The following is an 18,461-nucleotide window of genomic DNA, read 5'->3' as shown; positions in this document are numbered from 1 at the left end:
AGGTTCCACCCACCCCTTTTCTCCATTAGCTGTATACACACAAACCAGGTCATAGATTAGATCACAAGTAAATGTTTCATGGTGGAATTACTGGGGTTTCATTCATGGGCCCAATAGGAAAATATCAGATACATGCTTGGGCTAATTAGGTTATTAAGAGCAGAAGCTGGGGTGAAACCCAGAAACAAATGCAGCCATTCTTACCCAGTGCTGGTTTAGGGGGTATAGCAGGTCACCAGTACTGGATTTAAAGCACATCTTTAATACATCTGTATCACAAACTGCCAAGTTTAGCCATGTTAGAATAAATATTTGACCACACATACACAAACGGTACTGGCAACACCCATAGAAATAAAATATGTCATTTAATATTACTGATACTGTTACAAAAACTTTAATAATTTTCACAAAGAAAACAAAAAAAAGACTTTATTTCATATATTGTTCGAATGCATACAATGTTGAACAACTGCATTCCAACACATAAATGAATAAATTGTTATACATACAGTAGTAACCTAAAATGTTAAATGGTTAATATGGTCGAACAACATTTCATTTTTAAAAGGAGAAAATAGCATGCGTGTGGGTTCCACACAGAGCTGCCTGTAAACTATAGCTACTACTTTAGGTGTACCTGTCTATGGCTTGTTCACGTCACACTCTAATCAGCCAAACCATACAATATGAGTGGCTATCGCTGCTTATTTTGGGCAGGGATACCCAGTCTTATCCGACAAAGGCCCGTGAGGGTGTAGGCTTTTTTTCTCAAACCCCAAAATAAAATACCATCTAATCGCCTGGAGACGCCTAATTTAGATCACATATGAATGTTTTTGTACGCTTACAAGTAAAGTAGGCCTACTCCTTATGTTACAACATTTAAAATACAAACTGTTGTAGAGGGAGACATACTAAATCGTCAAATGTTAGCAATAAAGCTCATATGAAATTGGTGTGAATATGACCCTCACTCGCTTTATTTCTCATGTCAATTTAAAACAATGAAAGTTAATGCAAAGCACAGAACTTAAACCATTCTGATATTTATGATATGCCTAAACTCGGATGTGCGAACCTTACATTGGTTTCAAGCGCAACAAAAAAAAACGGTTTTCGAATGTTTAAAAAAGTTTTGAAACTATTTATGAAACTAGCTATTTTTGATAATATTCCCGGTATGCTAGATGTATGCTCACGCGATAATGGTGCCACACAGTGTACGCTAATCATATACAGCTATTCAAGAAGACAATAAACAAGTTTTCCGGCTGGGTTTCTTTGCAACCAACAGCTGTGATTCGGCTTCCAATAAATTACTCTCGACAGAACACATACTCAGTATAGCTGGTCCAGACTTTGTCCTCACTGGGATCATTGTTGGCGAAAGCGCAAGTACCCGTGGAGCTGCAAGCTACCATGTGGAAACCGACCTCGGTCAGTTTATCGAAAGCTTGCTCCAGGAAATTGAACTTTAAGTAATATCTGGACGTGTACCTCTCCGGGGGTCTGTCCGGGTCCCTGCTCTCGTTCAGGGTATCTCCAAAAACTTCCTTTGCAAGGGACGTCTTCCCACACACAGTAATCCTGGCTACCCTCCTGAATTTAGCATCGGTCTGAATGTCTCTTCCAATTGTATATGAGCCCCTGTATCCAATGGTGATGTAGCCTGATCTTCGAGACTCCAGGGACGGAGAGCGAAGGTTTGCGCTTCGGATCGACGGCGCCAGGCGTAACGTTTCCATGCTTGTGATGGATCCCCCAGCTGAGCTCAGAAACGCAGGCTCCTCCGGGTCGCCCTGAGAAATGTCCTCACCGATGGAGTCTTCCTTGCACACTTTCGGGCACAGGTGCTTGGAGAGATCATGAAGCTGGAAAAACTCCGCTTCCCTCTGCAGCCTGCTTTTTTCCGGAAAGTAATCCGGCAAAACAAGGTTAAGGTCCCGCAGGTAATCTAAAATGTAACGGAACAGAAAGCCATCTCTGTCCAGAAAGTATCGCCCTTTGCTGTCTCGAGCAAGATCCTTGGGTGTTTTCTGGCTAAACATGTTCCAAAGCAGCGTGTCTGGAACTGCGGTTAAAGTCGTGTGTCGAGTAACGTAAACCTGCCCTCCTACATTTAGCTCAATTATTTCAGAGAAATTGGAATCGGAGTCTTTGCATTTCGTTACACATGCCTTATCTACCAAAGCCATTTCTGCACAACTCAAGAGCTTCTGTTGAGTGTGAGAGAGAAATAACCAGTGAGATGCAGGTGTAACGGTTTGTTTAAGTAGGCTGAACGGGGTGGCGCACAGGAGGAAGAGAACACTGAGCGATCGCCGTTAACTCTTTGGCTACAACAGGGCAACACTGTCACTACAATCTCGAATACGACTGGGATTTGGGAACGTTACATCCGCATGTTAAATCACAATACATCTGAATGCGTTTTATTGCAACAAAAAAGTGCAATGTCAATACCCTCTTTGTGCAACGAGCGTTTATTTTGAACTACGTCAAAAAAATCTTAAAAGAAAATGAAAATGAAGAGTTTTAAAGCAGATGTTGTTCCTACACCCAGCTCAAAGACTGCAACATGATTTCAGTTCTGTAATGCTTACATCACATTGATACCAAATTATTGCATCCGATTTGTTTCCGTATTAAAAGGCGTATATTTCTTTAAATAATAAGGCTCTTAGAATCTGGTATTACTGACGAGTAAAAATTTTTGACGGGGAAAAGCAAAGAGCGACACCTGGTGGACTCACGGGGCAGATGACCATTTGTAACCAGTGCATTTTACATCAAAAACTATTCTTTGAGATAATTTATAGCTTTTAATTTGGCTCTGAACTTCCATCTCCATTTGCGTAAATTTGAGGAGCATTTTTTTAATGCGTAAAATCGTAATGAGCATGTATTTCCTTGCACGGTTAAAATAAAATCAAAACGTAACCATAGTGCGTGTTGTTCGTAAAAGAAAATTCAGCCATTTACATTGACAAAAATTTATTCCAAAAAAGCATTTCCACAATATATGATTTCTGTTCAAGAACAAACACTATTTAGTAAAATACATGAAGTGGGTGTCATATTGAGGCCAAACAAGAAAAGCCCTAAAAAACATACCAGCTTCACCACCAAGCCTTTTTTTACAGCAAGAAAACCAAAGAACCAATAAATGATTTATCTGAAGTACTATATACAGTGCTGAAATACAAATTTAAATAAAGTGCAAAGACTAAAGGGAATAATTGCCAAAAAACTGCAAATCCATGCATTCCCCACTTTTGATTTTAATATTATGAGTACTTAAATATAAATTGACTGATGGTAAATCTGTTGGGTAAAAATATACAGATACACATAAAAAAAATAAGATCAAAGACCTACATACCAGCCTGCTTTTCTGTTTAAGCTCAAGACAAAATCAAGAGTTGTGGATTTTCCAGCATATAGCTGAAGCCATTATTCTCTAACATGTACAGAATGTAGTTGTTAACTCTGAGGGGCAAAACTCCATGAAGGATTTGTGGAAAGCACAATTCCTTAACCACTAACACAGCGGCAGGCATCAGCCTAGCTATAGTTACAGCTGAATCATGATTACGAGCCACAGAGGTTAGAAGCCTATAATAACACAGCTCAAAGCTCTACTCACATGTGCATCTCTAACTGAATCTTTAATCACTACAATACCTTTTTGTTAGGCCTAGATGTCAGAAGTCGCATCTGCCCCAAGACTCACACTTTAATATGCGGTAACTTAAAATGACAGAAAACCCATCGAGAGCAAACCACCAATACAAAAAGCATCTTCATCTCGTGTCAATGACGTACAAGGATAATCAAATCTGGTCATAATAAATGGGGGTTGGGTGTAAGAAGGGTGATGAAGTGAACATCCAAAAGAAAAAAAAAAAAAAAGGATTAATCACATCTTCAGGTTATAAAGGACTTTAAACCATCATCAGACACTTCAAATCCTGTGTAGGGCTGAGAAATATGTACATTTCCACTCACGCAGCATTTTATATATAAACACAAAGAGGGCTTCCTTCATAGAAGTAGAAGTAAAAATAAAAACAAATTTATTCACTCGTTACAAGTCGTGGAGGTTCGGTGCCAAGCTTTGAAAATAATGCATGTCCTAGAATGATGTACACATTCATGTGCAGAGAATCCCTCTTCTGCTCCTTTTCATGTTGTTTGCATGGCAGGTATTATGTAATGGGTAGTAAAATGAAAAGAAAGTGGGGCTGCCGTCCAGACCACACAAAGCGAAGAACAGACAGAAACGCACGTGCCTAGACTTCCAGCGGATGCTTTTGTGAGACCCCGTCTACAAACACGCGCTCCGTTTTCCCAGGAGGTCTCCCTCCTCTCCCTCAAACTTTGCCCTAGTCAACCCTCCTGATTACCGAGCCTCTCAGACCATTCTTAATTAGAAACAAAAATGTTTTCAGGTTATTGCTCTATCCCAAGGGTGCAAACCTTCAAACTCCACTCCTGGAGAGCCAGAATGTCTGAAGGTTTTTGTGTGTGTGGTGTGTGTGTGTGTGTGTGTGTGTGGTTTTCTTTCAATTGCCAGCCAATTCAGGCCATGCAAATCACTTATGTAAATTATTCACTGATGTGCCACAACTTCACAAACACCACTGCAGCCCTCCAGGACTAGTTTTAGAGTTCCTACTTATTTTAAAGTTTTAAAGAGTTTAAGAACAGCATTAGATTCAATTAATAATGGCAATTAAGGCTGTCAACATTTCAACAGCAGAACCTGTGTAAATTGACACAACAATGTAAGAAGTTGGCGCTACAAGACAGGAGTCACGGATCACCCCTAGCAAAAGTAATTTATACACAAAAGTAAATTATAATACAAATATAAATTATTATTCCCTTAAGGGCATTCAAATGGAACTTATTGCAACATCACTATCCTGAAAAAAATTCTGGGTAGTTATTGTCAAGGTAAAATGTTGTAATACATCTTTTCAGGATGGCTGAATGTTGAAAGCGCCAACCTTCACCACTGAAAGGGTCATACCGCTAACTGTTAGCCAGCTACCTCAAAAGCTATTTTTTGGTCTAGTCCAGCAAAAAAAACCTTCTTAATGTAAACTAAGAGATTCTTGCCGAATTGCTGCCTTAACAGCATAATTTGAAATTATTTTATTCTGAATGAATTTTCAATATTCTACTTCAGGTTCAGACAAATTCTTTTTTTTTTTTTTGTATTCTCAGCTTAATTTGAGCCACACAGTATATATGCATGTTTTTTCTATTGTAATCAAACACACGACAAATATTCAGCACTCGTGTGTTTTGATGGTGAAATGCTATGGTTTTGCCTTCAAATCCATAACAGGTTACCTAAATGTCCAACTTCTTCAATAATAATAATTATTATAATTGTGAAATAGATAAGAGCAGCAAATCTTTCCCATGTCTCTAGGTTAAAATGGGATATAATTTGGTAAAGATAAGGTGCATCATTTTAATGCTGAAAAGCACATTTTTACATTTATACAGAGACACATACACACAATTACATATATTACAACCGTAAGCTTCAAAAACCCACCTGCAGTATATGCTGAACAAGGAAAAAAAAAAAAAAAAACGTGAATATACAAGCAGTACAGTACTGAGAGAAACTGGGCAAGAGAGACGTGCTTGAAACAAGCGAAACACACCTGTGCCCAACTCGCCTTCACTTCCGTCCTCGGGGAGAGGACTAGCAGGGCCACCGCGCGCCCGCACAGAGCTCTCCTCTACACCAGTGTAGTGTAATGCTCAGAGGTTGCGGGTTTGATTCCCGGGTGGGACCCTGCCACTGTACCCTCGAACAAGGTACATATCTTGTCGAATTACTTCAGGAAATACCCATCCGTATAAATTGATTACATGTACAAATCGCGAGGAAGTCGCTTAGGATACGACGAGGATAAAAAAATACAATGTAGTTTACAGGGCAGTGAAGCATGCCGTATCCCGAACGGTTCTGTCTGTACAGACAGACGCCACGGCGTACTACAATATGTCCAGTTCCCCTCCTGGACAGCTTAGCCAGGCCCAAACGAATCCTGAGAGATGGCTAGTGAATCAGTGAAAGAACGAGAAGCCAATCGTCTGTGGCACAGTGAAACCACACTGGATTTATCAGCAAAAGTCACCAGGTTTGATTGGATATGATTCACTTGTTGTTGTATTTTTTTGTTGTTTTTTTTACATCTATATATTGTAACATACCAAGCTACATCACTAGAATATTACACATATATAGTGGTGCAATTATTTTAGTATTTTTGTTCATTTTATTTTTATTTTATTTTATTTTTTGTTTTTACTATTCCTTTTTGAATATCCGTCCCCGCGCCGTCCACACCCTCCGCCCTCACCTACACCCCAAAAATACGACCCCCACACACGCCACACACGCCACACCCTCACATCATTTCTCAGGAGAGGGCAAAGCATTTACCAGGACTACATTTTCGAGGGAATAAATACACTCCTTGACTGGTCCATGCAGTCACTGTTAGTTAATAGAGCTGAAGAGCCTCTCTTCAATTCCGGGGGGGGGGGGGCAGTCCCAGGGGGATGAGTGACAGTCAGGGAAGGAAAGGGGGGTGGGGGCAGGTGATCCGCAGGGCGGTTTCACCAGGTGGGCATCATGTCGGGGAACCAGACCCGGCCCAGGTGCTTGGACACCTCCCAGTGGATGTCGTCCAGGCTGTACCTGTGGTCGGGCACCAGCACCTCCTCCATGATGGACAGCTGCGAGAGCCGGCCCCCGCACATCTTGACGAACTCCACGAAGGCGCCGCACGACACCTCGCACTCGCCCAGCCCGATGGCCGACAGCTGCTGGCAGCGCTCGGCGATGCGGATCAGCTCCTCGTCCAGCGGCCGGAGACCGTTGGCGCACACCACCAGCTCCACCAGGCGCGGGCACGTCAGCCCCACCCGGCCCAGCACCTCCTTGCTGACCGAGCGCCCGAAGTAGAGGTGCGTGACGGGGATCTCGTAGCGGAAGAAGGGCCCGAACTCGTCCTCGTACAGGAAGAAGTACATGACCAGGTTGAACTTGGGCGAGTGGCGCACCATGGCGTCCCAGCTGCTCTTCTTGATGGCGTGGAAGTGCGTCTGCCCGGGGTTCTCGCTCACCACGTCGATGCGCAGGTGCTCCAGGTGCACGTGCTTCTCCGAGGACAGCGCCAGCAGCAGCTCGTCGCTCAGCAGGTGGTAGTTGAGCGCCAGCTCGCGCAGGCCGTGGCACTGGTCCGCCACGCACAGGATGCCTGCGGGGGAGGGGGGGGGGGCACAGAGTCAGGGCAAGCGTTTAGAGGATGCTCCCTCCCAGAGCAGCACAGGATGCAGCAGAACACAAGTGCATTCGTCTTCACATCCATGGCTATAGAGATACAAATGCTACGCATGCTAACTGACAGGTCAATCAAACGCTGGATGAACTCAGAAGCGCACAATATCCTAGCTTATTAAGCTCCAATCACAGGTACACAATAAGGTGAGCACAAAACAAAAAGAGCAACACTTCTCTGATACAAAAACTCTATAAAACTACTATCAAAATTAGACAAAGGGATAGTAAATATAAAAAAACGGCAGAAAAAAATCAATCTGCTTGATTAGCAATTAATAAATGATTAATTATTCTTCATAACATATTCACATTGATCAAGCTCAACGGTGAAAAAGGTTATTTTTTTATTTTGGAGAAAACATAATACCCTGTCCACTGTCCACCAGATGAAGCTGTATATTTTAATCTACTGGCTTGGACAACTACATCCGGGTACTGGCACCAATTTCAAGCGCGGCCTAGGCAAGATGTTTACCACCATGCTCCATTTGCTTTGCGTATGCCCTGTTGGAGAGTTTAAATAATGATCTGTCATTGGGATTAAGTTACAATAAAATTGTATAACTAATAAAATGTCTTCATTACATTATTATAATATACATGAAGACTATATCCTTGGGCTACATCTGCACTGTTTTAATAAACAACTGAAGCGTAGCAGGCAGAAGGAAGAGTTCAATACTCTGAGCCATGTTGATTACGTTGCCTTTTTATCTAAATTTAATGTCCATCTAAACTAATTTTGTTCTTTGTCTAATGCATTTGAATGCATCATAATGAATGCGGATGAAAGGAAACCTATTCAGGAAGCCCAGAGTCAGAAAAAGTATTTCCTCGTGAATTACTTGCATTGTTATTGCTATATAGCTCTATTGTTAATGGAATTTAACTTAACAACTATCAAGGATTAATTTGTTAGCATTAAAGACCAATTATACTCTAGATCACGTTTTTAGCTGTAAAGGTGTTTGTATGCCTACTTTTTAATGAAACATTTGAATCCATGCCATTATTTCAACATTTCTGAAATAATAAAAGTTGGTAGAAAAAAACAGGTAGAGAAGTGTCTTTTCACTGTCCTCAAACATTTTCAAACTGGAGAAGCATGGTGGTATGTTCATAAATTCTCATATTCCACCTAAACAGTCCACTAAAATATGTTTCTGAAAACATTTGAGGTGATAAATAGACCATGTATTTGAATATTGATTCATATTTACTCTGAAATGCCTAATTTGACAGTATAACCCGAGTTTCATGAGCCTGGCGCAGCTCCGCTGTACAAATTCATGTGCATAGAGAATACTTCATGCAAATGAGATGGGCACACCTACTCCACCCACCCCAGGAAGGAGTAGTTGGAGTAGCTGGGGCCAGGCTGAAACAGTGAGCGCAATCACTCTTTGAAGATCATCGATCAAAGGAATTATTTTAAATGTGCATTCCTATTATGGTTCCTTTTTTATTGTATTGTTACTTACATATATAAACATGAACTCGTCATTTCCATCATCATTACATTGTTCATCGTGCTAAAACGGCACCTGTTCTTCCGTTGGCTACAGATATCCTGTTTTAAACAGCCTTAGGTATAACTTAAGAACAGTATTGAATTTTCAGAATGCTTGTTGCAAATGGCAAGGGTGTGGTGCACAGGGGTCTCAAACTTCAGTTCTGGAGGGCAGCAGTATCTTTTGGTTATTATAAGTACTTAAGCTCTCAACTCCCAAGGGCGAGATCAACCGATGACTGAAAGGAAACAACAAAACTCTGGAGGTACCGCGGCCCTCCGGGAATGGATTTGAGAAACCCAGCACGACTCTTCGGTGGCCACTGTTAAAGAGCGGTGCAGAACATGGGAGTAGTGGAGATGTGGTGCATGAGGGGATTGCCCCTGGCGCAGTCAGCCCTTCTCACCAGCGGGGGAAACGTGAGGGCAGCTGCTCATCTTCAGCAGCTTGAGCGTGTCGCTGTTGTTGGCCACCAGGACCTTCAGCGACGGGTCGTCCACCGGGGTGTCGTCGATCTTCAGAGACGACAACGACTTGGAGTTGACGAACACCACCGTCAGGGCGGAGATGAAATGAGACTGGGGAGGGGGAATGGTACAAAGTTGGAATTTCTGTTAATAGTATAGTATGCAAGTTTTCAGCCCCGGTGGCAACAGATGCAAACTGCATCCTGTTTCTGATTGGTAGCTAAATGAAACAAACTGCTACCTAGCTTGCAGGCTGCCTAGCCTTCCTCCTGCCCTTTGGCTCGGATGCAAACGATGCTGGCGGCTCTATGGGAGGTCATTTGCTCACACTTTTAGCCTTGTGATTGTACTGAAAGTTAGCGCCAGTGAGATTTCAGAGGCTTCAGGCACGCCCCTAAATTTACTACTCACAGAAATGACATTGCGTTTATATAAGAATAATTCAAAAGATAACGAGTTAGTAAATGTAAAAACAATCAGAGATGCTGAATTTCTCCTACCGAATCTTGTTCTCCGTTAGCTGCAGATTTATCACTGCCATTTCATGATATTTGATTTTAAAAAGTTATACACCTCAAGGTCCTTTAACTTTGCATGCCAGCTGTGGTACAAGCTTAAGTATCGAGTGACCAATGACTTTGGCATCTGATATGGAACCACAGATCTAGCTGGTGAGCTAGTGATGGATGGTGGATGAATAGATGGATGTAGGATCTCCAAACATACTTTATTCATTATTATAACAGTTCATACAAAGAACTACAGCCCAATATTGTATACATATAAAAAAACAAGGAAATAAAATGAAGCCATAACTGCACACGAAGAGATAAAGCATTGGACTTGTATGTGTGTAATAACAAAAAACAGATGAAAATTAACAATAAAAGCTACACGGGTGTGGCCATAGGCCATATATGATGTGCATTGAATTGGTCATGTATGGTACCTTTGGTAATTCCATGAAGCTGGGCCTTGCCGTGGAGATGAGGCCGAGGGTCTTAAGAGAGCAGTTCACCAGCTGTGACAGGATATCGCAGGCTGCCTCTGCGGACTCAGTGCTGCTGTCCACCTTGGAGAGTTTGAGCACACAGGACTCACATGTTACACACAAACATAATCTCTTTCCCTCACTGTATCTGTGTGTGTACAATATACTAGAATATAAAAGTGGAAAATACTGCCATAAAAAAAATAAAGACTCTGATTAAATAATGGCTAGACCTCTTTTACTTAAGGTTCAACTGTCTAGCAGAGCAAATGATAAATCAGCAAAGAATATGTTCACCTGTTAGCTGGGGGTACATGAGAGCTTTGCATAAAAAATATACACAAAATATGGAAAGTGTAGCCTTTTCTAAAACAGATCACAACACCACCTGTCACTTTTGATGCAGTCATGTAAACCCAGTGCATTTGGCTGATACACATAGCCTATGCAGACCCAGAAATAACAAGTTCAAGGCTGCGGTTACACTAGTCATTTCAATGCAACTTCTGTGTGACTTATAAAATCAGATGTTGCTAGGCTGCCATTAAGTGACAGGTCTGGACGCGCACAAATCGGATTTTGTTCTCTCTGGGTTTGGATCCGAAAAACCACTTGGTAACATGCCTTAGCTTATTTTGTGACCGGGCACTTAATAAAATAATTTCATTTGGAAGAATCTTGTAAGAAGTTTAAATTTCAAACCTTTTCTGCCACACTCAACAGCAGACCAAATAATGCAACTGCTGAAATGTCTGTGTGTATTATTTTTATACAACATATAATTTAACCACTTCACATATTTTTGAGAGTAATGCTCATTTTTCCAGTGAAGACATAATCACACATGTTTCATCCCTGCTGCAATTGCTCATGGAATGAATTAAGTACAGTATTGATGCAAGCAGACAAAGTAAGAAAAGCATAGCAAAATAGCTATGCTTTTAAAAGGTGTGACTGTCACATGACAGTTTCATTTAAATGTACTATTTTGTTTCCCATTGAATTAACATTTTGTTTAACATACACCTTTGTTTTTTTCCTTCAACACCTGCATTTAATAACATACTTTGTTACAGAAAACTAAAATTTTAACCAGTAAATAGTTCAGACCCTTAACTAATCATTTCAAGAAGCACTTTACTTGGTAATGTTCCGCATTCTTAAGACAAGGCAAGTTATACAATTGGTAAAAATGCATTGAAAACATGACATGGGGACTCTGATACCTAGATTAAAGCTGTGAGTTCGCACTAGAGTGATGCAAATAGTACAGCTGGTTAAAATATGACAGGTCTGAAAAACATTCATCTGTTTCTGCTATCACATGCAGTAACCGCAGTCTGGAGTGTCTTGAATATAAGTAAGTATTCAAGTTTGAAACATGCTGCCATGATCTAGAACATACTGGTAAGCTATACTGTGCATGACCAACTCAACTGTACCACTACAAAAATATATAATTACCCTTAGTACAGATTACACAAACGAACAAAAGAATCACCCATGAAACCCTCACCTTGAAGCTGACATACTGCAGGTGGTTTGAGTGTCTCTTGATGATTTGTTTGATCAGATCCGGATGGGTGGCCTTCAGGTAAGAGCTGGCGGGTTGGTTGAGCTCGAACTCAAAGCACCGCCACAGCTCGGGCATATGGAAGGCCTGGTTCCAGCCACGGCACACCTGGGACGCGTAGGCGCGGTCGAGCAGAGGCAGGTACTGGAAAATGTGCATCAGAATCTCCTGGGGTAGGCACCCCCAGTCGGAGACCCCCTCGTCAGGCTCTGCGTCCAGCTGCCGCATCCTCTTGCCGGTCTCTGCTGGTCCCTCCATGGATGTACTGCCGTCGTCCTCATCACCTTTTAGACCTCTCTTCATTCTGTGTTAAAAGAACACAACTATTTTGTTACAGATCGTCTATTTTTTTGTCACTGTACGATAATCCTTATCGTAATAGTCAGCAACACAACGTTGTATTTAGTATTAGTTAAACGGACGTCAGCTATCTTACTGTACACTATATCTAGTTTATCAGCAGACACTACTACTAGACTACTAAAGAAATTTCCAGATAAATCTTGTATGCCTGCAATCCAAATGCTAGATAGCTAGAATTGTTAATGCTAAATTTTCAAAACATTGATATAAACGCTCATTGTTGACGCCTGCGTTGTAATCCTAGATAAACCGGGTGCTCTCATCTACCTTACCTATCGCGACATACAGTAACCGGGTCACGGCTAATTGGCTCATGAACTTAGCTAGTTAAAGCCAAGGTGGAGAGACAACTTGATCACTACCTAGTTTGCAAGCCACCTAGTCACTTTCGGCCTTACTAGCTAGACAGACCATAGCCAGGTTAGCAAGCTATCATTTCGTTCATAGCTAGTTATCGATATACAGATAGAAGTTACTGCTTTGGATAACATAGAAGTCCTTACATAGCACTATAGTTAGCTAACTAACAAAACAAACTATTACACAAAAAACCTAACTGAACGTTAATTAGCCAGCAAAACTGGCACAGATTGCTATTCCAGACTCAAACAGGTGGATCATGACGTTTCCTTCCCTTCAACGTACCTGGTTAGCTAGCTGGTTCGTTGTGTTTACAATCAGCCTCAGTGGAAAAGAACGAACACTTTCACATCAACCTGGACTAGCACAACTTGAAAACCTCATTCGCGCAGGCCAGCTGATCGGGCGCATTAGGATCTAGTCTATATTGATGCGAGATTTGGCCAACGATATTTTATTGATCCAAATTTCTCGTTTTGCAGAAGATGAGTTCGCGTATTTTCACTATCCGTCTCGTGACCTAGTTCTGTCAGCCTTCCGCGCGTTTCAGTGATAGCACTCCGAGCGCTGGAAATGGCGATCTGGTTTGTTTTTCTATCACGGGAGCGCGGTGCATTGTGGGTCGTCGGACACTGATAGCAGTGAGCTTCTCTGGGACACCGACAGGGGGACTGCGGGCGATCGTGTGAAAATCAACACATTTTTTACAGCAGGAAATTGACCTTATACGTACAGTATGAAGATAAATTTTGGAGTCTTGGTATATGTATGTCTTTCACAGAATAAATGTTCATTTCTAGTATTATGGGAATTGTGTATCTGTCTGTTTCATAGGTAAAATAACAATACACAAAGTTAAATTAACAAATTAACCTCATAATAATGACAATAATTGGGAAATTTTCATATTAGATCTTTTATTTATGTATTTATGTGAACATTTCTGGGTGAAAGGAATGTTGATATATGGAATACTTTCATTAGCATTAGCATAGCTAACTTGTATAAACTAGTGTTTTACTTGCAAATTTGCTTGCTGGTCTGGGAATGTTATCCGCCATGTCTTGTGCTATTACTCATATTATTCAGATGAATGCACTTATGTTTACTATTGTTGAACTTACTATACTATAAGTTGCTGTCTGCTAAATTAATGGCATGTAATGTATTTATAAATAAGATTAGATCAAATTATTTATCAAGGCCTTTAAATATCTGTTGCGAATGGTGTCATATAATTGCCCCATCCAATTATTTTTGATGCATCAATGAAACAGTCTGTGGAGAACAGGCCTGAAGGAGCAAGAAAGACAACTGTGATTTTGGAAAGTTTAGGACAGTGAATTGTGGACATGGCAAACATACATGGATTTGGCTGACACACAACCTATTAGCCACATCTGTGAAAGCAGAAACAAAATTACAGTAAAAGAGGAACAGTCCTTAAAAAAAATGTTGACTGAAGATACAATATCACTTTTGACTCAAATTACTTGAAATAACATGGTGCCTGATTAAATTGCGAGGAACAAATTACTGTTTGCACAGAAAGTAGTTAATTTTTATTACAGTACATTAATTCACAACATGGCCACCGTATATTGGGTAACATACTTTGCAAATGGGACATGAAATGAATCTGATTTTTATCTGGGGCCATAACCCACAGCTCCCCAGACCTCAGCACAAGCCCTGGATGAAACGTGACTGCTATCCAGGTGCAGATGGAAAAAAAGAAGAAAAAACATCACTCTACAAGCACTCTGTCTTGAAGTCTAGCTGGAAATGGGGCTCAATATGCAACACAGGAGATGTCATTCAGACTACGACCCTAACTATTATGCATAGGTGATAGTGTTACACTGAGCAAAGCACTTCATACTGTATGTATGGATGCTATTGGTAACATGACACATTTTCCTTTGCAATTTTATAAGCAATGAAAATTTGCAAAGTGATCCATATTGAGTTTCCTTCTGCCTTCTTCTTCCCCTGCATAGATGCATTAATGTATTCACTTCAATGCCATTTAAATGCCAGTTGGGTGCCCAGCTCATGTGTTCATCCTGGATATTTGGACACCATCTCTCTCTCTCTCTCTCTCTCTCTCCCACTGTTTTGAATTTTAATGGTGACTAGATATTCTGCCAATTTATATTTTCTGTTTAGGGCTGGGTAGCATTTCCAGTTTGTTTTGGGTTTTAAAATAGTATGCCAATGGTCCAAATAAGAGTTTTTGAGGTGACTGATAATCTGGTTTACTCTAAGGTGTGCTTCAGGTGTTGTCCTGAAGCTGACTGATGGTGGTGTTCGTCTGATCAGTAAGCTTCAGGAGTAGTTGGCTGAGGTGTCTCTTTTCTGTTTTCTGCTCTTGGCATTATGAAGGAGAGAATTTGGATGACTTTGTTTTAAATGAGTCCAGAATTTTAATGAATGTTTTTTTTTTTTTTAAATACTGATAATTAATGGATAAAAGCCCAATTCTGCCCTGCATGCATTGTTTGGGATTTTTCTTTGTAATTTTAAAATGTTTTTGCAAAATTCCACATGCAGGGATTCTGTTTGGTGTTTTTCCCATTTGGTGTAATCCTTGTTGGCAACTGGACCCCATACTTCACTACCATAAAGAGCAATTGGTTTAATTACGCTGTTGAATATTTTAATCCAAATTATAATTGGTGGGTTTAAATTATAGCCTCTTCTTTATGGTGTAAAAAGCATTGTGTGCCTTCTCCTTGAATGCCAGGTCAAATTTCTCTCTCCAAGAAAATGGTCTTTTGAGTGCAGCTGTGCTGACTGATATGGAGCCTCAGGTGTCATGCAGAACTGCAATAACAGCATGAGCTGAAATGAGATGAGAAACCACATGTGTGTTTTGTTAGTTTACCATGCACGCCACGGCCCACAGAATCCTTGGAGTTCACTTTTATTGAATATTTATTGGGAAGTCACAGGATGCATTTGCAGTTTTTTTTGGTGTCCCAGTTGTGTGATGATTTTATGCCTATATTGCAATGTCAAAAACAAATACTGTATAACAAGATGATAATGTTGATGACGATGTCAGAGCATAATAAAGTGTAAAATGTACTGTAGCGGCGGTGGGTTAATCAGCTAGCCGCAACATTTTGTGTATAGATATGTGTTTGACAGGTTTGAATTTGGGCTGCAGGGCAGGGTATAAAAAGAGCAGATAGCCCACACTCCTGCCACAGAGAATCCTGTGCTAGTTTGCAGTTGTATGCGACATTGTCTGCAAATGAGGGCGGAGTGTAGCACAGTGGTCGCAGGTTCGATTCACGGGTAGGACACTGCCGTTGTACCCTTGAGCAAGGTACTTAACCGGAATTGCTTCAGTATATATCCAGCTGTATAAATGGATACAATGTAAAATGCTATGTGAAAGTTGTGTAAGTCGCTCTGGATAAGAGCGTCTGCTAAATGCCTGCAATGTAATGTAATGCAAATGAATGAGCACAATGGCTCAGAGAGTTGATCCACCTGGTCTGTCCCTGGCTGAAATCACAACATTGGTGTCAGAAGTAGGCCTTCAAATCGAAGTGTAGCCTTCACCAAAGACAGCCCAAGGGGATGAATGAGCAGAAGAGACTCATGCCATGTCGAGAAAGGTCTACTGGTGGGGTGGGAATGACGGGTTTGCAGCAAGGTGAAAAGAGAGAGAAAAAACTTTCTACCAGCTGCAAAGCACCTAGCTGTCAGTGTTACAAAAAAGGGAGCTGCCAAGCTTTACTTCAGGTTTCATTTCATTTCATTGCGGGGCTGGCTGGTTGGATTAGGGCAGGAAAGGGGCGGCATCCCTGGAAGGCAAGGTGCTGCAGGCACTCCGAGACATCAGCGGCGATGAGCCCCCATCTTCTGATAGTCTCAGTTCGGCACTGACCAGGCGGTTCGGGCAGGCAACGTCAATCATCGCTGTGCACGAAAAAAAGTCTGCAGCCAAAGACAGTGAGTGTACATGGACTAATGTCACCAAACATGACATTGACACAGGCACAGTGACTCCAGCACATCCTGTTAGCACAGAGAGGAGAAGTGGTGGTGAAAATGAAGGAAATAGACAACTCTCTCAAGTTTTATGTAGACTACAGGCAGCTACAGAGAATTGTACCCGCTGCCCTGTATTGGCGATGCTTTAAATAGCATTGGGGGTTTGACTTGGTCCAGTTCACTCTGCCTACATAGACACTCTGCCTCACTGCACGCCCCAAGACGGCCTTTACTGTGGGAAGGGGACTGTGGGAATTTAATGTGATGCCGTTCAAGCTAATTAATAGCCCAGCCACATTTGAGCGGCTAATGGAACGAGTGTTGCAAAGCATGTCTGATACAGCATGTGTAGTCGTCTACTTAGATGATATACTGGTGCTTGCCCCTAGTTTTGACACAGCGCTAGCTAATCTAATTTCACCCTCAAGCACTGCCCAGCCAATAAGGCTGGGCAATAAGGCTGATAGCCCGAGCCCAAAGCAGCTCCCTGATACTGCCCCCAAGTGAGTAGCTGCGGGCAGCACCGCCTTCACTCTGGAAGAGAGGCAACTTGCTCAGCTTCTGCAGGTTCAGAGAGAGAGAGGACCCAGAAGTCGGCCAGGTGCTGCAGTGGATGTGGGAGAGGCGTTGACCTGTCGTGTCTTGTCTATCTGCTTTCTCTGCAGGAGTGAAGCCATTGGTGAGCCAGTGAGACTGCCTGATGCCGCACCAGGGCCTGCTGTACTGGAAGTGGTGGCATCCTAGGGTGTGCACCGACCGGCTGCAGGTTGTAATGCTACAGATCCTCCGGTCCAGGGTGCTACAGGGTCTTGTTTACCACAATGTGTCCGACCCTGAGCAGACTCACAACACCCTGCTTCACCCCCATAGCTACGGGCTGGTAGAATGGTTTAACCGCATGCTAGGTACTCAGTTGGCGCTGCTCACTGCTCACCATCAGAGCAACTGAGACCTGCACCTGCCCCTGATCCTGATGTCCTACCAGACAGTGCTGCAGGAGTCCATTGGCAGCACACCAGCACCGTTGTAGTTTGGGCTGGAGCTGCAGCTGCCAGTTGACCTGGTGTTTGGCAGGCCCCCCGACGCTGACCTACCCACCATACAGTGACCAGAGTACGTCCATATGTAGCAGGACCACCCGGACTGCATCCATCAGCAGGCCAGAGAGCATCTGAGCAGTTCAGGGGTGTGCCAAAGATAGAAACTATAGCCTGCACTGGTCCAGAATGGTGTTGCAGCCAGTGGACGTAGTCTGGGTGTACAATCCCCACCAAAAGATGAGCCAGTCATCGAAACTGGAGAAGGACTGGGAGGTCCCCTGCACTGTCCTCCAGTGGCTGTCCAACATGGTGTACCAGGTTCACCTGGAAGTTTCACTAGAAGGAGCTGGTCCTGCATGTCCAGAGCCTGGCGCTGTACAGCGGAGTGCTTTTTCCCAGACCCACAGTCACCACCCACCAGCAGCAGTCTGCAACTCTCACACCCTAGCAGCAGCGGTGTAGTTGCCCCATCTCAGTAACTGCCCATGGCTGTCAGCGCTTACCTACAGCAGCTGTGACCACCAGCCCCCCCCCAGCGGCAGCCTGCAGTGACCAGCGCCCCCTAGCAGCAGCGACCACAGCGTGCCGCACCCCAGCACCGGTTTGCAGCCATCGGCCCCCAGCATCAGCCAGCAGTTGCCGCAAGTAGGGAGGGGCCCATGGGCACCCAGGTGGGACTTTGTGTGAGTGGAGTCTGCAGTGAACGGGCTTCCATGAGGCTGTTACCAATTTTTTTTTTTTGGGGGGGGGGGCAGGACAGGGTATAAAAG

At 42.6% G+C, this 18,461-nt stretch overlaps 2 protein-coding genes across 2 annotated transcripts; both read right to left on the bottom strand.

Annotated features, from left to right (window-relative positions):
- Nucleotides 1-351: 351 nt before the first annotated feature.
- On the bottom strand, nt 352-2,299 carry LOC135250520 (BTB/POZ domain-containing protein KCTD12-like). Its single transcript, XM_064326864.1, has one exon. The coding sequence runs from the start codon at nt 2,196-2,198 to the stop codon at nt 1,320-1,322; it is 879 nt and encodes a 292-aa protein (XP_064182934.1). The 5' UTR covers nt 2,199-2,299; the 3' UTR covers nt 352-1,319.
- Nucleotides 2,300-6,430: 4,131 nt separating this feature from the next.
- On the bottom strand, nt 6,431-13,233 carry LOC135250524 (F-box/LRR-repeat protein 3). Its single transcript, XM_064326876.1, has 5 exons — nt 12,929-13,233; nt 11,864-12,224; nt 10,306-10,428; nt 9,296-9,467; nt 6,431-7,295 (listed from the first exon to the last, which is right to left on the bottom strand). Exons 2-5 carry the CDS (start codon nt 12,221-12,223, stop codon nt 6,652-6,654), a joined length of 1,299 nt encoding a protein of 432 aa, XP_064182946.1. The 5' UTR covers nt 12,224; nt 12,929-13,233; the 3' UTR covers nt 6,431-6,651.
- Nucleotides 13,234-18,461: the final 5,228 nt, after the last annotated feature.

The sequence above is a fragment of the Anguilla rostrata genome, chromosome 3, assembly GCF_018555375.3.
Source record: "Anguilla rostrata isolate EN2019 chromosome 3, ASM1855537v3, whole genome shotgun sequence".
NCBI lineage: Eukaryota > Metazoa > Chordata > Actinopteri > Anguilliformes > Anguillidae > Anguilla > Anguilla rostrata.
The sequence above is the reverse complement of the archived record's forward strand: the minus strand, read 5'-3'. Positions and strand labels throughout refer to the sequence as shown.